At 39.8% G+C, this 23,143-nt stretch overlaps 1 protein-coding gene across 2 annotated transcripts in view; it reads right to left on the bottom strand.

Annotated features, from left to right (window-relative positions):
• Window positions 1-4,106: 4,106 nt before the first annotated feature.
• Window positions 4,107-23,143, bottom strand: part of arhgap10 (Rho GTPase activating protein 10) — a 41,930-nt gene continuing 22,893 nt past the window's right edge. The window contains exons 17-23 of one of the 2 annotated variants that reach the window (XM_017409113.3): window positions 22,010-22,115; window positions 20,504-20,663; window positions 17,886-18,027; window positions 15,378-15,516; window positions 8,098-8,187; window positions 6,530-6,621; window positions 4,107-5,462 (exon numbers count right to left, since the gene is read on the bottom strand). In XM_017409113.3, coding sequence (XP_017264602.1) covers window positions 5,374-5,462; window positions 6,530-6,621; window positions 8,098-8,187; window positions 15,378-15,516; window positions 17,886-18,027; window positions 20,504-20,663; window positions 22,010-22,115 — 818 coding nt within the window. In that variant the 3' untranslated portion in view covers window positions 4,107-5,373. The remainder of the gene's footprint in view (window positions 5,463-6,529; window positions 6,622-8,097; window positions 8,188-15,377; window positions 15,517-17,885; window positions 18,028-20,503; window positions 20,664-22,009; window positions 22,116-23,143) is intronic. The other variant, XM_017409124.3, reaches the window with a different exon arrangement.

Genomic DNA, 23,143 nt, shown 5'->3' with positions numbered 1-23,143 from the left:
CCTCCCTCTCTGAATCACAGCCTTCTCCAAATCTCCCCCAGATTTCCAATTGCTTTCACTTGTAGTCGTGCCAGATAAACAGAATCTATTGGATCAGGCTGATTTCACGGCTGCACCCGCGCACATGGCAGCTTCTGTGGCCCACTTTCTGAGCTCAGTTTTTTTTCTTCTTCTTTTTTTTCTTCTTCTTCTTCTCCTTTTTCCCTCCACACTCTCTCCTTTATGTATAAAAATTCCCTTTTCTCCAAAAATCCCACTGAGTGTTCAGCCTCAATAATACATCAAGTCTTACTGTGATTATATTTGAGCTTTGCTCCCTGAAGGAAACACGCGGAGACACCAGAAAGTATTAAGTTAGAGTAACCTCTCCCCTCCCCCACCCCCCTACCACTCGAATAGTTTGGAAAATCGGGTGCTTTGTCCAGTTTTGTCACTTTCTCACAGTCGAAGGTAAACGGCTGGAGAGCTTTGATCTCAGCTGAGTCACGGTGGGGTGAGTTTTTCAGGCTGAAGGACACTGCGCCACAGGAGGCAGCGGACAGCCGGGCACACAGCCAGGGCTGGGGAGGGAGAACGGAGCATATCCATGTGGAGTTTCACTCAAACACAACCTCCATCTGGGCGTAATCTGCAAACAACAACATACAGTTGTGCTCAGAAGTTTGCATACTCTCGTCGTGGACATGAATGTTAAGTTAATTTGGCTCTTTTAATGATTTATTTGAACAGTTCTTTTTCCAAGGTGGAGGGATTAAACCCTGAGGAGACCCTGACCTTAGTCCTGAGCCAAAAGGCCCTAACCCCTTAAACCCTGAGAAAACCCTAACCCTAGCCCTAAACTGAAAAGCCCTAACCCCTTAAACCCTGAGGAGACCCTAACCCTAGCCCTGAGCTCAAAGGCCCTAACCCCTTAAAAACATAAAAGCTCAATTATTTTTTAAAACAAGAACCAGGTGTACACAAATTAACACAGGGTGAAAAATATACTTACCGGCTTAAATGTTTACACCCCCCCCCAACTAACATTTTGTCAAATGTCTCTTTGCAGTTGCACCTTGGTCACATGCTTTCTGTATCCTTCAACAAGCTTCTGGCATAATTCTGGCTGAATATTTGACCACTCTTCCTGGCAGAATTGGCAGAGTTTATTTGAATTGGTTGGATTCTGCTTTTAATTAGAGTCCACAAATTTCCAATAGGGTTGAGGTCAGAGCTTTTTGGAAGGCCATTCCAGAGGTTTGATGTTTTATCCAATCAGGAGCCAGTTCGCATGTGTGTTTGGGATCACTGTCAGGTTAAAACGCCTACTCGTGTCCAAGTTTCAACCATCTAGCCGTTGATTTGAGGTTAGGTAGAAAAATGTGGAGGTAGTTCTGTCTCACTATGCAATCCACTTTGTGCAGAGCTCCATTACCACAGCATGATGCTACCACCACCACGCTCAATGAAAGCTCAATCTTTGCCCAGTCTGACCTGCAACTTTTCTCCAGAAGATATTTGACTCGTCAGGAAGTTTCAAATTTTGAAGGTGTTGTGTTTGGAGCAGGGGCTTCTTTCTGAGTCCGTGGTGATGTAAGACTGGCTTCACTGTGGACAGTGGCACTGCTGTTCCAGCAGTTTTTAATTCATGGCAAACTCGAGCCTTTGTGGTTGCTGGGTCGGTGCTGAACATCCTAACCAACTTCCTGTCCTTCTTAGATCTTCACCGAGTTCCTTAGGCTTTCTCATTGTTACGAGTGTTGGTCAGTCCAATGACGGGTGTCAAACACATCATTTTTTTGCTGACAAATATAATCTGCCAGCTGCAGTCAACCATGGTCACTAATGAGAAGTTAATAGACTCTGGACTTGTCAAGTAAAGAAAAATTGTAGTTCCTTCAGCACAAGGTACCATATTAACAAAAACAGCTGAATGTATGTATATACTGTATTTGAGCCTGTGATTTTGACTCTGTGTGGATCGGAGTAAGTTAAAACAAATTCAAACATGTGCACCCAAATCTGAAGTTGTCTGTATATAATCGTTACTCCCTTGAAAAAAAGTGGTTGAAATAAATCATTAAATACCCCAAATTAATATGACATTAATGCCCATGATAAGGGTAAACCTCTGACCACAATTGTTTAGTCTGTGATAATTAAAATATACATGCAAAGGTACAAAAACCACCACACAGTTGTGTCATAATATGGTAATTTGTTGTTCAAACCAAGAGACCAAACCAAGAGAAATGAATGAATACATTTCACCTTAAAAGGCAAAAGAAAAAAGTATAAATACAGTGAGACAAGGATGGGCAGGCAGAGGAAAAGTGAGAAATGAAGGCAGACAGCATCACTTCCAGTCCAAAGCAAAGTGAGAGGCAGGCAGAGTGGATGTCTTTATGATTCAGCAATATTCTGGCAGAGGGAAGATGATGAAGGACTCTGTGGGGCGGGCGGTGGTGGTAGCTGCGAGTGGAAGAGAAATATTTTACCTATCCCATTAGCTCTGCCTCATTTCATATTATCACCGTGACACAAGTCACGCCAAAGCCACAACCTTTACTGTCCGAGAAGAAAGTATGCGTGTGTGATCATCCAGCTGCATCGGCTCACTTAATGGAGACGGGTCAGCATATAATCTGGTCGTTGTCTGCCGGTAAAGTCAAAGGGACTAGGTCTTTCGGAGATGTCTAGGAATTAACCTGCACCGATATTATTGGATCACCAAGGAGGGCATGGATTAGGCATGCCTTCATTGAGAAAAGATTATCATCTATTTTTAATCCTCTTATGGAAAGTTATTTTGGAAGTAGCTGCAGGTCAATACAGTGAGGGTTACATTTCACTACATGGCTCACTGTGTCTGTGAATCTGCCACTTTATTCTCCAACTCTGTGGGCTTTCCAGGCGACGCCATTGATGAGTCATCAAAAACCGAGAGAACCGTAGACTTCACTTTACTGCTCGCTTTCACTTCTTTCACAAACTTTTTTTTTCCTTCTTCTTCTTCAGGCAGGTGCAAGGTAACATCTAAAATACATTTAGGTGTTAATTCGGGAATTACTTGCTAATTACTGCAGACTGACCCAGATCTAATTAAGTCTCATTTGCATTTAGAAAAAAACCGAAACTTTTTAGGACATTTATTTTATTAGCAGACTGTGTGGGTTAAACTTTATATACTTTCGCCTTGTTTGAAACAAAGTTATTCATAAAGTCTTTAAAAATTCATGAATACTTTTGTCAATGTACACCTCCAGCAGAATTCACAAGGAATCCAGGTGTTTTTGGTTTGGAGGCTCACTGCCATATTTACAAAAAATAAAAATAAAAAAAAACCATATCTGGGTGGTTTCTTTAGCAGCAAGAGCAAGATTGTTTTTCTGTCAAAATGGTAAAATAAAGTACATCAAATGGCATGGCGTATTGTCATTTTTTTCTTTTGCACCACCTTACAAAGTAAAAAAAAGTTACAAACTCAATAAAACAGTACTGTTCTACTGCAGATGTACCACACAATTGTGGCGTCTATAGCAAGAAACATTTTTTGTTTTTCATTTATCTGCAAGCATTAAACATTATGTGTGAACACACAACAACCATGATGTCCAATGAAAGCCACTGCTGCATTTTAGGTTTTTTTTTTGGTATTACCATAGCTACGAACCAATGGCAAGGTGTAGTTGTCTTTTTTTGTCCGTTTTGTTTTAGTGACCTAACGTGAACAGGATTGGGACATACTGACACACCTTGTATATGCAGTTTGTAGTCCTGATTAACCGACGGGTCAAAGAGGCGTTTTGGCAGCTGGAATGCACCAAAGATGAACTGATGTAAGAAATCTGCATTTTATTCATGTTTTAACACAACACTTTTGAATTTCACATGATTTTTTTGAAGACTCAAATGTGATAAAAGGATGAATAATTTGAAAACTTAAATTCCCAATGGCTCTATTTAGGCCTTCTTAAAAAGTCTCATCTTTCACCGGGGGAGGGGGGGGGGTTGAATTGAACCATAATAGCCTGAGACTTCACACAAAATCAGCAAAAAAAAATTTGTAGATTTTATTTGCAGTGAAACAAAACAAACAGCAACAACGAATAAAAACACCCAGATCATTCATTGTAAAACTTAAAACCATTCATAAATTTTATTTTACTTTTTTTTTAAAATCAGGAATACATAATACACTGAAACAAAAACATCTTTATTTGACATCAGTCAAGAAGGAACTGAACTGTAAAAAAAAAAAAAGAACTCAAAGCAATTCATGAAATCGTTCTAAGTTGTGTAGCCAGAACCGAAAACAGAATGTGTTAAACCAAAACAGCTGAGAACTGAATGTGTCGATCATACACGCTAAAATGAAACGAATCCAAATTAAAACCAAAAATTTGTAGCTAGTCAACGGAACGAATGGATTTGTTGTAACTTTTAGCGACGAGGTCATGAACGCTGATCAGCTGTAAAACTCTGCAAAATTCAACTTTTGGAGTGTTTTTCTTCCAATCTGCTCAGAAAGATTAAGTATGAACTTGAATAAACAAAGAAATCACTTGACGGCAAAAATACTTGGTTTCGAACATTGCGGTCTACTGAAATAAACTTTGTTGACGTCGTCTGATGTTCAACATGACAGAGATCATCAAGCACCAGAGCAGGATGTTACCGTGTTTCTATAAAGAAGTGTACCACGAACAACAACAACAACAACAAAAAAAGTACAAAGTGTATTTAAAATTCAAATATCATGCAATAAATGTATCAATTAAATTAAATTATACTGGCGTCGTGCCATGTTACAATAACTAGATAGTCTTATTGTAGCAGAAGAATAAAACATTTCATAGATAAAAGCAGCCACGCTCCAATTCGTCTTCAGGCATACCCGTACAAGGGGGTGGTTTTGGTTAAGGCACACAGGTATCTGTAATCTAATAAAATAGTTGGGTCTGCATTGTGTCCGTGCGGGTTAAAAACAAAAGTGTCTTGGACGTTCAACCTGACAGCTGCTGAGGATCTCCTTTAGACTTTGAGATCATGGATACCATGGATAACTTTGCAGAGGAGAGCGAGCTCAGGCAGACACCCGTCTTACTGGTGCTGCGACGAAATCACTTGGTTATAAAGAGGCTACAGCACAGCAGTGTGAGTGTAAACCCACGTTTTGCAATTCCAAAGGGGGCAGGTGCTGTGAAAACTAAGTAAAACAAAGAAACTTGCTCACGCATGCAGCATGATGTCCACTTGTCAGCATGAAACGTGTAAACCCGTGTGTCGGCGATAGTTTACTTGTAAAAATATGGTATTGTCACTTGGACTGAAGCCCTATTTAGAATCCTTGGTGAACGCAGTAAAAGTGTCCATAACTCTTTCCATCTGGTTTTACAGCAACTCCACGTAGTTCTCAGGGATGAGGCCCCGCTTTCCTTCCAGCTCCCCCTCCAGCCAGCCTGGCTCTCTGGACTGGGTCACTGCAGGGGAGGGGACGGGACAGTGGTGTTCAGGAGTGTGAATGTGCAGCAGAATCTATTTTTATTTCTTATATACTTATACTGCACATTTCATGTCATGTCATGCTCATCATGAACACGATCATATAAATTTCTGTGTTAGCTAAATATCTTACGAATGACTGGGTAGATTTTAAGGAAACTTTTAGAAATAGTCACTAGATTGGATCAGAGAAATTGACTGACTTTAGGAATCCACGCAATTCAAGATGGCTTCTATAGCTATTCGAAAACACAAAAATGCCTATACTATCTTTTAAAAAAATTTTCAGATATTGAGCTAAACTTTGTTGCTGTAGTAGCTGAGAAGCATCCTCAAGAAATCCTACTTTCATGTTTTTTAAGTTGTCAAAACTAGTTACGAATGAAACTGTTGCAGATAAACTTCAAAAAACATTATGGCATACTGACATTATACTATATATACTATATATTATACTGACAATATCATTTAAATGAGAAAAAGGTAAAGCTAAATAAAACTTAATCACAAAACAATGTCAGTTACATCTTTTGGAGCCTGATCTGGAGTTAAAGGACAAAATGTAAAAAATAAAAAAACTTACGACAACTTTAATCGGACTAAATACAAATTTATTCTCCTTCTATCAAACAATGAAAATAATCTATGCTACAATGTGACGATGCCAACCCTTGAGAGCTAAAAAACCGCTTTGCTTTGAGGAATCCTATCAGAGACATCACTACATGTTTTTCTGTTTGGTAAAGACTATTAAAAATTCTGTCTGACTATTAAAAGTTAACAGAATCCTTATTTCTTCCTGGAGTGATTAAAGCTCAGCCGAGCCTCTTCCAAGAAGATACCAGAGAGCAAATCTGTGTCTCCCACCAAACTCCTCGCCCTGTTCTACCTCTCTTCATCACTCTCTTCAACTCATGATCAGATTGGGTGCTCAGTCCCCCCCCCTTCATCTCTCTCTCTCCCACCCCCCCTCACTCACTCCCCTTAAATCCAATATTCCAGAGCGGGTTCTGAGTGAGCGACTGGTGTAGGCGATAACACTTACCGGCGCTGAATATTGCGCCGACCTGGAAGGAGAGCTCAGAGTCGTGCTCTGCCTCACATGGGTACACCGCCTTGGCTTTCCTGCCGGTGACACTGAAAAATGAAGGCAATCAGTGAGCTGGCCGAGCTTTGGGGAGGATTACGGCACAGTTCAATCTGGGCCTGGGGTCCGCTTGTTCATTTCCTCGCTAGTCTGAAACAGCAGAAATTGGCCACGCTGGAAAATAAGCAGAGGTACCAACAGAATACAGGAGCCTCAGAACTCTTTTTCTTGACCTAGCTCTAATCTGGACAGTCTGGGGAGAGTCAAAACACACGGATATGCACCGCTGAGTTCATGCACGCGCGATGAGATGAAGCTGCTTGTTTCGAGTTTAGTACAACTGAAACAGCAGGCATAAGACAGGTCTATACAGCAGACAGCCATCCGTCGAGAAATCATTAAAAGTGCCGGTGAAATAAAATGGTTTTACACACATAAATACGAGTCTAACACACATCTACCTTCAGCATGCTAAAGCTTTTAAAGCTGCATTGAGCTGTCTGATGAAAGAGTGAGCCATTAAAGAAAGCATACTTATCGTTCTGCAAAGTTTTCTTAAAAAAATAAATAATAATGATAATAATTTTGCTGTTTCATTGACGAGGATGCTTATTTTTTTTTTCCAGCACGGCCAATTTCTGCCGTTTCAGACTAGCGAGGAAATGAACAAGCCGACCCCGGGCCCGCATTGAACTGTTTCCACGGCAAGGTTGTTTTGCACAACATTGCAAACTATTATCTTGAATGCCAGCAAGAATATTATGTTGAATCTTGCCTTCAACACACACAATGCCCCGATAAATATTTCATATTCTGTGCGGGAAAAGCAACAGTAATATAGGATAAAAAATAAAAAAAAAATGAGAAAGAAGATGCACAATCTGTGGTGGTGGTGGGGTGGGGGAGTTGTGGTTACGGAGTTGTCAATGCAACAATGTTCAGCCCGAGCTCTCGCGCTGGAAATTTTGAGTCGAAATGCCCTTAAAATGTAGAGCGGCATTTGCAAAAAAATGAAAACTTGTATTTACATGAAAAGACCCTTAATGGACTGGCCTTAGCTCCTTCCATATTCCTCAGCAGCAGCATTTGAGGGCATTGAAAACGATTTTATCTGCCACTCTGAAGCAAGCAGAAAACGGCTCTGTGCGATGAACAGACCGTCTCTGCGGCTCCTTCAGTCCTGCTCGCCCAGATACCATTTGTGGTTTTTTGACGAGGAGGAAGGCTGTTGCTCCAGCTGCAGCCAACGCTTGTGTTGAACTAAATCCCTCAAAAATAACTAAATTATAGCACTGGTGAACGCATAAAAAAAACCAAAAAACGAGTAAACATCATATTTATGTGCGAGACTGTAAATAGATGTTAGCTGAGCGAGAGAAGAGATGATTCTACAAACTGAGCATCAATTCATGGTGGAAAGTAGTGAAAGAATCTCAATTTAAAAAAAATAATCTAATCAAAAGGCTGGTGTGAGAATTACTAATGCAGCTGTTATTATTGAACAAAGAAAAAAAATGCTGGTTTACCTTTGCTCTTGCTTTTCTTTTTCATGAGCAGCTGTCGGGGCAGCAGGTTGACTCTCACCTGAAGCTCCAGAAGCAGCAACCAGAGAACATCTGCAAATGATCACCACAGATTGTTAATAATATTGATTAACTATGTATGTGGTTCACTAGCTCCTAAAAACTACTTCATATAAACTATTCTGGGGGGGGGTATCAGACTTTAAAAAAAATGAAGAAAAGCATTAAATTCACCGAGACAATAAATCATTTAACACTGATGGCAGGTGAAGCAAAGAGAGGAGGAACCAGAGCAAAAAAGTGAGACTCAAATACAAATGAGACACTCCACAGTAGTCAATAACAATAAGTTATGTATCTCAAATTATACAGAACTAAAAAAAATGAGAAAACAAATGCAGGGTGAATGATTCCCAGAATAAAAAAAAGGCTTCCATAAATTAAATCATCCATTTTTCTCAACCTGCCAAAAAACCTTTTGAAACGAATCGTCTCTCAGCAGCTGCACATAAAATCCCGAAATGTAAATTCAGAGAGCAAATTTAAAACTCAGACTGAAGATCCACAACTTAAACTCAACACAAAGAAAGTTACATTGCATCGGGATCTGAGCTCAGTACTTCTGCTATTACCCTAAAATCTCTGTTCTTTGTTCTGATTCTTTACCCAGCTGTATTAACTTTTCAACAGTGAAGAAACCAAAAATAACAAATAGTTTATTTATTTGACAGATTATCTTCATTGAGTGCATTAATCAGTTGTCACTTTGGGGATAAGCTAAACAGGGGACCGTAACAAAGCTAACTATACAGTCCCATCATGTTTTTGGCAATTTCTCCCACTTAAATTCAGTCTTCAATCGCATTAACAACTTCTGAAAGTGAAAGGTCAAACAATAACACCCAAACCAAAGCTTTAGTGCTTACAGTAAAGGTACACTTGGCTCTGGTTGTTGTTGTTAAGACCAACAAGTCTATGGATGACTTAAAGGATGGAGGCAGGGGTCCTGGTGAAGGCAGAGTGTAGCGGAGGGGAGCAGGACTCTCAGCCAGGCATCCCTCTGTGTTCCATGCCTGCCCCAGGGCCAGTGCTAATACAGCACATAATGAGCAAATTGCTTCTAGTTGCTGCTCCCATAGAGACGTTAATAAAGGCAATTAGAGAGAGCAGCTGGGGAGGGGCTGGAGGTTGAGAGGATGTTGTGAATAGTGGTTACATTGGCACTGATGGAGGAGAGAAAGATTGCTTTAAGGAAGAGCATGTTGAAGGGGTGTTTTTTTTTGTGAAGGTGAACACGCAGTACTGGGCTCACGCTCTGCATTGCTTCCTCCCTTCGTTTTTTTTTTTCCCCACTGCCTCTCCCCCCCCTTAGTGCGCTTGTCCATCCCCAGCGGTGGCTGTTCAGATCAGGCCTGGTCTGACTGTGGGTGATTTATTGCTCTGCAGCAGTGTGGGACCACTGTGGTGCTCAGCTACTCCACATCAGCATGGCGGGACAGTGCGCTGCAGTGCAGCAAATCCACTCATTAACCTGGGCCCAAGCGCAATCACTGTCTGCCTGGGTCACAGCCAAAAGGAGGTGGTGGAGGACGAGGAGGACCAACACTTAACCCACCTGCAGGAGAACTGAATCACAAACACTCAAACCCGAGAGTGGGTCTTAAAAAGGTCTGAACCACATGAGGACGGCCCACTGAATCATCAAGCAGCAAAACAAAATATGTATTACATTGTTAAATTTGTCAATCCTCATCGAGAAAACTGCCCTTTAAACTCTGAATGGTGTTTAAAGGGCTGCTGTTTGCAACAAAATAGGTAAAATAAAGATTTCAGGATTTCATATGAAATCTAACTAAATTGTGCAGACTCTGCACAGAGAATTACCAAAAGGACTCAACCCAAGTAGTTCAAAGTTACCTCCATCTTGAAGTGGAATGCATAGACATTAGGCCACAGTTAAGAAGGAATAAAAAAGCTTTGCCTAAACTTGAAAATAGTATCTATAAGGGAAGTCCATTCATTAAAATAGTTTAAACTGTTTACGACCATTTAAAAAAAAAGTTCGGTTACAGTTATACACTGCACATCCAAAAGGAGAATAACTGTTTTAAACATTAAAACTTTATTGGATCACATTTAACTTTGACTACAACAAGCGTTTGTCCTGGTGCTGTTTTCCACAGTATGCAGCGTCACAACATTCATTTCCATTTACAGTTGTATTAATTTTTATTTTTTGGTCATGGTTTTGTGCCAGTGACGGGAAAGTCACATCACAGCCTTTTTTTCCAGTACACCCCAAAGATTCCCAGTGGCACTGAGATCTGTACATGTTAGGTAATTAGTGTGTGAAAATGATGTCTAATGCTCCCCGAATGACCCGTCAACAAATTAAGACCGATAAATCCTGACATCTGCATCTCATGTGAGACAGTTTTTTCAAAATATCATCTCACACGGCTGTTTAAGGAATAAAACGCTCCTCACTCTGACATTTAGGATTAAATAACTAACCACCAGCTGAAACATAATAATCATTCAGTACTTTACCAGTGGGAGACTGTAACCTATTTGTTTACTGAAATCCTTGTAGTGACTTTTTTTTTCCTTTTGGCTGAGCAGTACATTATTATTTTTTATTACCGCTATCAAATTAAAAGGAAGAGAAAAATTATCATGTGTGATATTACATCCATGTCCTTGTTGGCTGCTGAGCTGCTCCTTTTTCTCTCTGCCACTCACCGAAAAGGTCAAATCTGTAGCAGTATGTAAACCGGCTGCCCTTAAAGTTGCAGTGCACCAATATTCTTCTATTTACGGTAATACGTCAGTTCAAGCTCTTCTCTTTCTGTGCTTACTTCAGCGACAAACTGCACAAGGTTGCTGGACTGTTTCGTATTTTGTCTTCTTGAGAAGCAGATTTTGTAAAATGACAAAGACAACAGTGAAACAATAAGCCTTCCTACCTTGTTCCGATTTGATGTGTTTGTGAAAAAACTAAATAAATAAATAAGTAAATAAAAGGGGGAGGAGGGAATCGTGCAATGTACATGTAAGAGAAAGGGGGGCTGACAGGCTGCATATAGACGAAAAAAACCTTAGATCAGTGATGTCCGATTCTAGTCCTCTAGGGCTACTATCCTGCATGTTTTAGTTTGTTGAATTACCTCTTCAGTATATCCTCAAGTTCTGTAGAAGCCTGTTATTCACCCATTCATTCAAAACAGGTGTGCTGAAGCAGAAAAAGCATCTAAAACATGCATGGGAGTGTCCTTCGAGGACTGGAATTGGACATTACTGCTTTAGATAGTAAAACACTGTAAAGATAAATGAGTTTACTAATTGCAAATAAAACATGGGAGACCCTCAGATCACTTGGGTGACTAAGATCATGTTATGTTGAGAGATATCGGAGTTGTAGGTATTTTGGTCCAACCTTGAAAATAATCTTAGGCACACACGATGTCCTGCATTATGGTGAGATCTCTCGCTCAAAGTATGTGTTGCGAATGACCCTCAGCTACTTTCACATCAAAATTTAGCGCATATCTGCAAAACTGACTGAGTTACAGCTATTTTTCTGTTGGCTAATGTTGATCAGCTGTGTCTGCGATTTTAAATTGGATCAACTTCAAAAGTTAACCAGCAGTAGAATGTGCATTTAATACTTTCTCAAAGTTTCACTAAAATCTGCCTAGTGGTTCATGAGATGTTGCTAGCAGAGTTGACTCCACATAGTTGTTGGCAAAATTTGAAACAAAGATCCGATGCAATCTGTCAGCGCTTGAACTATGTGTTAAGGATCACTCTCAGCTACTGCCGCTCCATATTTTAGGTCAATATCTGTAAAACTGACTGAGTCATAGCCATCTTTCTGCTTTTGAAAGTCAGTAGGCTGGGGCAGTCCTCTTGATTTATGTTGACTTCAAAAGTTAATCAGTTGTAGATTGAATGTTTACTTACTGTGACTTGCATTAAAATGTGTCCAGTTGTCATGAGATAATTTTGGTAACACACAGACACATGAACACACACTCAAACAGCAAAGACATCTTCGTCTTTTTGCAACATATGGTAAGGAATAACCATAATAATTAATACAACTCCTCTTTTTTAAGGATGCTGACATGAAACTTAGGAGAGCTTTAAAGGAGTTTTTCTTTTATTATTAGTTATGTGAATAACAGTTTTAGGAACTGTTAAAATACTTTATACTCTAAATACTCTAAAATTGCTTTCAAAATTACAGGCAAGTCAAAATGAGGGAAATTGTCTCTTAAACAGATAAAACTGCAAGCTTTAAATAGAGTTTTTGTTGCCCATCACAGACCTAGCTAATCCTTTCCTGTAAATATAATTAAAAACACTGGATGAGAATTTTAAAGTGCATTCTAATTATGTCCAAGGTTAAGATATCCTTCTTAATTCTGGTATTATTTATCAAACTTTTCACAAATATCGCTTTTTACAAAGTGTTTTTTAAAAAGACGTGTCTGAAAGGAACTTCATATAGTGTAATTACTTCAAAATTAAACAATAACACAGAAGGAAGGTCTTCTGCTTCATCATATAAACATAAGGGTTATCTCACACTGTCAGGTTATAGAAGGAGGAATTCATCTACACAAGTAAACTGCTGTTTCTCATTACTGCAGGAATTTCACTCTCGAGCGTCAAAGCCTCGCTGATCCTGGCGAGGATCTGACTCGGGGATGAGAGGGGCTATCATCTTCCTTTATACTAAAGGAAGATGGGCAGCAGTGGGATTTAGACCCCGATTCTAGTAGAAAGTAGGATCAAACCTACAGCCAAGCTGCCAGTCTGGGTGGGCAGGAAATCAGCACGGATACAATCTTATGAGCCACAGCTGTCTGCTTTAAGAGATGAGGAGAGCTAGAGGTAGGGCAGTACATAAGAAGGGAAAAAAAAAGGTCAGAATGGGTAACGCGGAAGAACTTGGGCCAACAGAGCTACTGGGAGAAGATGCGACTGAATCGACTGAATTTGAGGAGGAGAAACGAGTCAAGTCGCTGAAAATCACAGAAACGATAAATCACGCCACTGTTCACACAAATGTTATTGGGAGATACTACGAGTCAGGATGCATTTGTGTATGACCATGCAGATTTTGCAGGAAACGGACTAAAATATACTGTTATCCAGGTGCATATTTGGAGCACAGGACAGTACAGATATAACATTTCAGAGACTGGCTGGAAGTAATTTAGCAACTGCGATCCCTGCTCCTTTTGGCTCGGACTGGAGCCGAATCCCTGGGTTCAACGCCAGAGAGGTGCTGCGCTAACAGGTCTCCACCATCTCACACGCTAAGATTTATGAGTGACCAAAGCCAGGGCGACACCCTGTGACATATGGCGCAAGTCTTCATAAAGGGACAGGAGCTGCCGCTATAAGGGTAAACAAGATGAATATCGCTCCAATGTCAATACGATTTACACGGCCAACGCACGGCCACCTGTCGTCCAAACAAATAAGAGCTGAGATTTACGACCTCCTCCAGGTCGCTCCTTCCGTCCTCCAACATGACGCCACATATGTGGGAAAGCACAAAAAAAAGCACTCAGAGGGAAAAAATGAGTAGGTTACATAAGGTATATAAAGTCCTGTCAGTTTATTTCTGTAGGTAAAAGAAAAAAAAAACAAGACATGCCTACACATAAGCAGACATGCACCCACAGAGGTCATATAGCAAAGAAATCACGCTGTCCTGTCAAGCTGTGTGAGGTGGATTTATTTTAATTTTATAACTCTTTTTTTTCCCCCCTCGCGAACAGAGAAGAAGAATGAGACGGCGAACGAGAGACAGTCTATCTCAAGGTGAATTTGTAGACATGACACAGCAGTGAGTCGAACATCTGCAGCATAACCCAATAATTCATCTCTCACATCAGCATTCAAGGCGAGTTCTGGGCTGGAAACCACAAAAAGACCCAAGGACTTCGAGGGACAAAGGACAGAGGAGAGACTAGAGGGACGCATGGCGAAACTTTGAAGAGATTTCTTTTATGGCAAGCGGCGATCAAACATTGCTACGAATGATTTAAACACTGATTTAATTTCAGAATTGATTTTGTCCATTGAAGCGTTGATTGAATCCCCTTGACAAAAACGTGATTCATCAGAGTGGCGAAGAGCTAACTGAGCTAACAGCTGGCTTTGATGAATGAAGCTAGATGTGTTTAGAATCACTTCCTGTTCAAAAATCCCCACGGAAGTTACTTTTATCTGACACGGAGACCTATTTTCAGGCTTCTCTTAAAATATTAAATCACTGTTAAATTCATTCAGCTTCAAAAATAAACAAAAACATTTAAGTTAAGCAAGTTTCCATCACTCTGTCAGGCCAGGAGGAGTAAAGACGCCATTTTAAACAGCTTTGACATGAAAACTATTACCAGTATCTTAATAATGCAAGTCATCTAATGTGCAATGTTTTAGAATAATAAAACATAAATACATAAACTGTGACTGTGACTTGACACCTCTATACAAATCACATCAAATCTCATTGTGCCATTATTTTTCTCAGTAACACTATTAAGATTATAAATATTACTTTCAATTTTAGTGTACCCTTTCATAATATTACAGCAAAATGCAAGTAATTAGAAGGAAAGTATCTATGAAAATGATTGTAGTTTTCATGTTTAAGTAGTAGTCTCAGTCATTAGATGCACCAGACAAATCTTTAATACAATAATTTGGAAACAGGAACTCATTGTTACTGTCAGCTTGTGATGTGGATACAAAGTCCATCTAATTATAAAAAAAAATATTAAACACTGCTTTTCTTTCTTTCTTTTTTTTTTGTAAAAATACTACAAAGTGACTTGATTAACCCAAAAAGTACTTTTATCATGAAAAAAAGTTTCTAAATGATTTTAAACATTTACATGTAGGTACAAAATCTAGTAACTAAATGTGCCTGGAGTCCAAAAATGTCTGAATGTTTATAAAAACACAATATTTCTGATTTGTTATTTAATTTCTGGGATCCCACCAAGTTACCCTGTGTGTTAGTATAGTTTCTAATATCTATATTTATACACTTTCTTTATGAAATACTCAAAATCACACAATATTTTTGTTCTTGCAACAGTAATAGAAAAGTAATTAACAGAGTTTCTTTAATTATATACTGTGTATTGTAACAAACACCCGCCGTTTTATTAATTTGTATACTAGTCTATTTCTTGTTTTAGCATCTTTCTTAAACATATAACGCAAAGTGTTTCCCAATAAAAGCATGTAGAAGAACTCACCGAGAGTTGCTGCTGATGCTGAAGCTGGCAGCAAGATCTGCGAGGTCCGAGGTCGAGGCTGACGACGACTGCGACGACACGGACTCGTTGCTGCCCATTGACGTCTCATCGGCCGTTAGGTTAGAGCCGTCCACTATTGCTGACATGCAAGGAAGGAGAAGATTTAGAATAATTCACACAACTCTACCATCCATCCACCCTGAAAGAGTCGGCTCACTAATGATTGCTTGCTTGATAAAACAGCTGAAAAATTAATCAACGCAGGGCAATGGATCCATCATCAGGGGATCTTATGAATACAAACAGTCAAAGCAAGCAAGATTTACAGATTCATCTATACTGTTCCTAATAAAGTAGACCCTTGGGAGATCCAGCGTCTTGTATTTCAGTTTAATGTTCAGTAAATATCAGAAACTTGAAGGCTAACTCAATAAAAAAGAAACAAAGCATTTTCTGCCATTTCTCTATCAAACACTAATACATCAAAAACACTGACAACAAAATATTGTAATTAATTGACACTGAGCTGAGCTTGTAGCCTAATAATTAACAGATGGAGTAATTACATTTTTACATTAACCTTACACAGAACCATAACATCACAGGCGTGATAAACTCAGTAATATGTTTACTAACTTTATCTCTCCAAAGCTTTATCTTAATGTTAAGAAAGCTGGAACTCTAAAGGTCTGGTACATTCACACTCTGTTTTGGCATTAATTTAATTGATTAATTCAGTAAGGAAAATAAATGCTGTGAGATTACTGTACGCCATAAACTATTAGGAATGACGTCAATGTCTTTTTTTAAACAAAACAGAGAAACCGGTGACATGCCAATCAAACAGTCTAATAATCGAGTCACGTAAGCATAAAAACGTGAGTTTAATATGTAATATAACAGTCTGTACACTTGTCCTGAACAGATCTTCAGCTTTACGAGATTTGCAAATCATTACATTCAGTTTTCGTTTCCATTTTACACAATGTCCCGACTTTTTCAGAAAGGAGGTTTGACTTATTTGAAGGTTTCCTGGCATTAATACTCAGAGTACTGCATTTCTCTACACTCAGTCTGCAGTCACACCTACAGCATCACAGACTAAAAAAAAAAAGAAAGGAGAAAAAGCCATCTGTGTAACAACACTCTTCAGTGTTTCCCTCTTCAATATCCTTAAATTTGCTTTTGCCCTCGTTATGTCGGTCCCATAAGGAAAGACAAAGGTTAAAAAAGGATTACGCTTTTTATCCCCCGATATGAAAATAACCTACAGTAAAAGCCGGTGTGAGGAAGACAAAGAGAGGCAATCTGGTAAGCAGATTTAGGCTCCTTCTGTACTGTAGAGAGGAAGGGATTTCAATGACCGCAGATCAGAAAGTGCAGGAGCTAGATTTTGGGTCAGCGAGTCAGGTGATCTGCTCTCCCCATGAATCACAATGGGACCTTTTTATAGCCGCCCATTTCATTAAGTTTAAGAGGAAACACAAGTACACAAGGGCGCAGAAAGGTCACAGATGTAAACCTGTTTACACATTATTACAGAGAGGAGGAAGCAGAGTTCAGTGTGTCATGCTTAGACAGTTACGAATCACAGTAGTGAGCACAGAAACGACAGAATGAGCGAGCTAAAGCTTAGCGAGGATGAGAGGGGAAAAAACACTCAGCTTGTGTAGCACACCATGTTAAGACAACCGGAGACACCATTAATTGTGAAATTTGAAAATGCTTTCCACTAGAGTAGATAAGTTAGCAAATTTCAGCTTTGTTTCAAAGTAGCAAGAGGGAAACGAACTTCAAAAAGTAACTTTAATTACAAGTGAACAACGCCAATACAGCTGAACCAGACAACTTCGAAAAATAACACTGTTGACCTCAGATTTATTTATTATTCAAGTAAAAAAAGAAGACAGCTAACAAGGTTTCATGCCACAAAGAGGTTTCATGGCACAAAGAGGTTTCATGCCACTTCTTTGTTGGACCAGTTTTTTTAATAAAACAACAAAATGGTCAAACTAAACTAAAGAACAAAGCTAACACACTCAAAACGGCTATAAATATATGCTCACTAAATGGAGCCTGTGTGTCTAAGTGCCGTCAAAGCCCCCTGATGACAAACGGGCCGCAGAAGAGTGAGAACTCGGTGTTGTGAAGGCACTTCAGAATACTTCTTTTAACCAAAGTATGAAAACAACTCATCCAAACTCCTTCACACTCAACACAGCACTTCTTTGGGACCCCGGTAATACATTTGCCAAGTGTGAAGCAGAATGGATGAACGGCTGTCTAGAAAAGCAAGGCACACACACGCACACACACACAAACAGAATCATGTTCTGTTCATTTGTATGCAGCATTAAAATGAGACTGCATTACTCATGTGTTGCTTCCGATTTCACTTGCCCTCTATAAATGAATAAAAATGTGAGTTGATCATTGCGATGCCTTTCGTGACTGTTCTAACAAATCAGGAAATGTGAGAAGACAAGTGCAAATTTGCAAACCTCTTACCATTCTGAATGTCAAGGACTTGTGGGTTGTAGACCGCCAGGGGCCGATTCTGTCGACTCTGTTTTTTGGACTGCCTCGTGGGAGCAGAAAACGCTGGGCCGGCAGGTGAAAGGGGGCTCATGTCAGGAGCGTCTGTAAAGATCTGAACAAACATGCGAGTGAGTCCCAGGCGCGACACATCGTGGCACACAGGAACTCCAAGAGCAGCAGCAGCACATCCCTAACTAACCTCACAAGTTTTAAAACTGACAGTTTTTATGCAGTGGTAGACAGAAAACTCAGCTGATACAATTTGTCCTCATCGGGGAAGCTGTGCACCGCACTGACTGTACTCTTAAAACTGCCTTTAAGAAGGTTATATTGGGTCTGCTCTCTGAAATATACAAATAAATAAAGGCGGTTTCACACAAATCCTACCCAATCCAAAAATCTGGGTCTAAGTTGAGGTGACTTTTTCCCCTTAGATAATTTGACCCACTCTGTGAAAGAGTGAAAAGTAAAATAAACATGGTTTGGACTTGAGAAGGCCTGGCCAAGTGGTGCAGCCTGTTTACACTGGACCGAGTTTACATATAAACTTTAGATGTGGAGTTGAAAGAGAATAGGGCTACAGAAGAGAGGAAGTCTCAGCAGAGCCTCAGAAAGGATCACAGACGAGAGGAGAGGAGGGAGGCAGGGAGGGGAGGGGAGGGGAGAGAGAGAAAAAGTGGCAGAGAAAGTAAGACGGAGTGTGAATTGCAGAAACGCAGAGGAGGGAGGGCATGAGAGGGAAAAGTTTGGAGAAGAGAGGCAGATAGAAAAAGTGAGAAATCTGATATGGCTGAGAGTTTCTGCTGCTTCGCTCGGCACATGGAGGTGAATGTAAAACAGAGTCTACTGTTGGTATCTGGGGGTATCAACAGTCTGGAGTGGGACTCAGCTGTGAGGAAAGTTAATGCCTGTCTGTCTGTCTGCTCAGCCTTTAACCTGCTCTAACATGCTGTACTTTCGAAAATGCTCCTGATGCATTCTAACACTACATCTTTTATCACCCGGCCGGTGCTGGACACTCCAGGTAGTTTCAGAGACGAGCACTATACACCCTGTTGGTTTTCGTCTGGCCTGTGTATTTTTCTCTCAACCAATTTTAGATTTGTGAGACCTGGGTGAAGATATTATTCACAACTTCTTCAATTCTATAAGGCTAGAGAGAGAGAGGGGGGGGGGGGAACACTTAAAGCTTCTGGTCTCATCTGATTTTGTGCAGAGTGCAGCTCTACTCAGATAGGAAAACTAATCTCAGAGCATTTTCTCCTCTAATAAAGAAAATTAACCACTTTTTAAGGCTCGACACCAATTAATGGCACTCTGGATAACATTACATGATCCAGAAAAACACACAAAGTTAAGTACATCTGAATAAATAAATAAATAAATAAATAAGTAACAAACGGGAACAATTAACTAAAGAATAACTAAACCTCATAATAAAAAGGGATGGCAAGTGTGGAAGGCAGGTTTTGGCACTCAGGGCTCCCCCTGTTGGTCAGATTGAAAGAAATCTCTAAATTTAACAACTGCCTCGTTTCTTAGTACTTTAGTACAAAGGTCCACAGCCCTTCTCCTCAGGCCCCCTGTCCTGTATGTTTTAGTTGTGATCTTGCTTCACCAACCCTGATTTAAATAAACATATCATTACCAGGCTTCTTCAGAACTTGATGACAAGCTGAGGAGGTAATTTAATCATCTGTATCAGGTTTGTTTGGTCGGAGGAACGTCTAAAACACGCAGAGCAGTGGCTCCTGGGGACCAGGGTTGGAGATCTCTGCCTAGTGCCTCTCTGTACAGTATGTCATCCCAGGAGTTTGAATGAAAAGTCTGAGAAGTTTACTTCTGTGTCGTATAGAAGAAGATAAATTCAATATTCACTACCTGAAAATGTGAGTTAAGCAGCAAGTTTATAAGGAATATGACTACAGACGAGTTTAAACCGCACTAACAAGAACAGTCCCTACAGAATAAAGAAGCATGAAATCTATCCAAACTGAGACCCTGATAAAAAGAAACTCAGCTGTCTGGGCTTCTCCTTGCTAATGGGAAAACATGAGTCATAATCTAAGAGTAAAATATAAAACCTAACTGTAAAAAAACACTACGAAACAGCAGGACTTAAAAACCTATTTTGCTTTGCTTGCACCATTATTATCTTTCAGTACCACATAATTATCTGCCACCCAGGACAGCAAACAGAGAGGCAGCTTATGCTGGCATGTCACCTGAAATGTCTGTTGGTACTTTCAGTTTAGCTTGTGTTGTCGGGACACACTGCCTTCTGTAAATGCAGTTATGGATGGCAGATGGGAACACAATTCTAAACAAACTTTGCACTGGCAGAATGAACCAGACCCAGTCTATGCAGTTAAGATACAACCAATCAAAAACAGACTTTTTGTATAAAACAAATAATGCAAAAACTGCTGTTTATTTCAATAATTATGTACATCCTATGGAAAAGTAAAAATATTTTAAGGAGCCTTTTTCATCTCCCTTGAGTTGGTTTGTAATAAAATGCAATACTTTGTAAAAGTACACTGGAGACCGCTGCAAAAGAATGGTGAAAAGCAGATTGTGAGTGCTACCTTTTCATGCTGTTCAATTAGGATTTCCACCACAATGTTTTGAAACTTGAGATCCATGATGGCAGCGACGGTCTCCTCCTGTGGCCTCATCAACGTGGGGCCAAACACCACACCCAGGTTGGCCACAGTCATCAGATTCTGTTGGCTGTGGGCTGCCACACTTTGGGAAAAGAAAAAAGAAATTGCACAAAACATTTGAAACTCAAACTTCATATAAAAAAAAGTCAAACAGAAAAAAACGGAACAACTACTGAACAACAATTCTTAAAAAGAAAGAAAAGTCTGACAAAAGCAAACCAAAGATGTGGCTTATTTCATTAGTCGATGATAAACTACAATATGGCCATACTCGCTCAAATATATATATATATTTAATCCAGTTTCATTAGTGAAACTCTGCTTTAAGGTTGTCTGCTGTAACTATATACAGTGTTAGCACTAAGCAGATATAGTCACTCTTAATAAAAGCGCTGCTCCACTCTCATCAGGACAAGCCAGGATGTTAAGATTTATGAGTAAGACATTGCTATCTTGAAAGGTAAATGTCTTTTACGTCCCTTTCAAACCGGGACATCTTCAGTCGGTGATACTTCAGGGGGTCAAAAACCGGATGAAACCTTTATTTCAACTTATCTGGACATGCGAAGTGATTTCACACTCAAAATAAGATGATATGTGTCACAGCGGCAGAGAAGACCATTTAAATTGCTTCAAAGGATGCCTTTGAAGACAAAAACATTGGTGACAACTCATATTTATAACATCTCTGAAACCATTTCAGATAGGAGTGTGAAATTCTGGCTTTGCTTCCTTCCCCTGCAGGACATGCACACACGCCAACTTCAGAAAAAATATTCAAGTCTCCAGTCTGGAGAATTTCACGCAGGATAATCCAAATTCAATTTCAATAGCACTGCCTTTTTTTTTAAACCAGGGCCCGATTCTGCAGTGGGTTTTTATGAAATAAGATCCACCAGACTTTAACTGCCTCAGGGAAGAAGGATTATTTACTTATCTTCAATTTGCTCGTATTTAGTTTATAAAAAGCTTGCTGAGGTAAAACCTTGTAATGTTAGCTAATAGTATTTCTTAAATCTTTCTTCCTATCCAATCTACCAAAGGCAGTGATGCATAATAATGGTTGTGTATTGTACTCTTAATAGAAACCTTAACTTGAGTGGTCTGTTCTTTCATCTCTCTGTTAGGCAACGCAACGGGATGATTAACATGTCTTACAGAGGCACGATCATCCTCCCTAAACAACTTTGAATATACATGAAAGTGACCCAAGAAAAGGCAAAAGAAAAGTCAGTTTTGTCAGCCAGCAGTCACTGGGTAGACAGAGAAGAGATGGAGTGACAGCAGGGAAGGGGGAGTGAAGAGAGTGGGAGTGAGGGAGATGGAGAGAAAAAGCATGTGGAGTGAGAACGAGGAGACAGACATGAAGAGCAGAAAGAGAGAACTGAGAGAGAGGAGGCGGAGATTGGGTGAACTATGACCACTCACTTGGCCAGATGCTTCATAAGTAGCCCGAGGACTTGTCGATTCCTCTCTGGCAGTTTGTGGACCAAACAGTGGATGGCCTGGATGCGAGACTCGGGACTACCGCCCTCTGTTCAAACGCAGAAAGAGCCGTGCACTCATTTTAATCTACATGGATTTCTGTGTGGTCCTAAGGTGGCAAAAAGCCAGCACAGATGATGCAACGCTGTATACACAGTTGATCTAAGCAGAGCGCAAACAGATTTGGAGGCAAAAATACACTAAATAAGTTAGAGGAAAACGGAACTCTATATTATTTTAAAAAGCTCCCTAAATGTGTGTAATATGAGCTAAAAAAACAGTAAAAGACCTTTTGAAGACACAATAATGAGAGATGTAAAGACCTAAATATTATAGGAAGACATATTCTTATTCATATAAATGAAGAAGAAGTGTGATGTGCTGAACCTTCTCTGAATTTGGCAGCAGGAGCCACTATGCTGGCGGAGGGAGATAGCTCCACGTCACTCTCGCTGTCGCTATCGTGTAAGAGGTTTGTGTTAAAAACCTCCAAGATCATCTCCTAAACATTTCCTCACAAACGGGCATCTGAACGCCCACGCAGCAGCACGCACAGACACACAAAATATCATTACTATGGGAACGACAAGGATTTAAACATGACCAAAAAAAAAAAAAAAAAAAGATTCTTATGGATGCTGTCATCCATCAAAAAAAAAAAAAAAAATTCATTACTAATCCATTTTCCCCCCTCGTTATAAGGGCATTGCGAGTGCCTGATAAAAACATCAACCTGATCCAATTATAGCACTTGTTGTAATAGGATTCAAGTTTTGGCTCGCTTCAAAAACGTTTCAGACTGAAATTATGTTAGGTGGGTAAACAATATGATGTTGATTTGTCGCTGAAGGTTACTGGGCAAATTTTGACCTAAAACTTGAAATGTCTTATTTAGCCACATACTTAATAAAATGTCACAAGGTAGAAAGTACATCAACACGAATACAAATGACTCGAGTCTGCAAGGTAATGTTCTAAAACGGAGAGGTAAAGAAATGTGTACAAGTCAAATTCTCAACAAAGTAGGAATCGACTACAAACACGACTGGTTATTGATTTGAAGAATTAATGGGACCA

Source organism: Kryptolebias marmoratus, linkage group LG3, assembly GCF_001649575.2.
Source record: "Kryptolebias marmoratus isolate JLee-2015 linkage group LG3, ASM164957v2, whole genome shotgun sequence".
Lineage (NCBI taxonomy): Eukaryota > Metazoa > Chordata > Actinopteri > Cyprinodontiformes > Rivulidae > Kryptolebias > Kryptolebias marmoratus.
The sequence above is the reverse complement of the archived record's forward strand: the minus strand, read 5'-3'. Positions and strand labels throughout refer to the sequence as shown.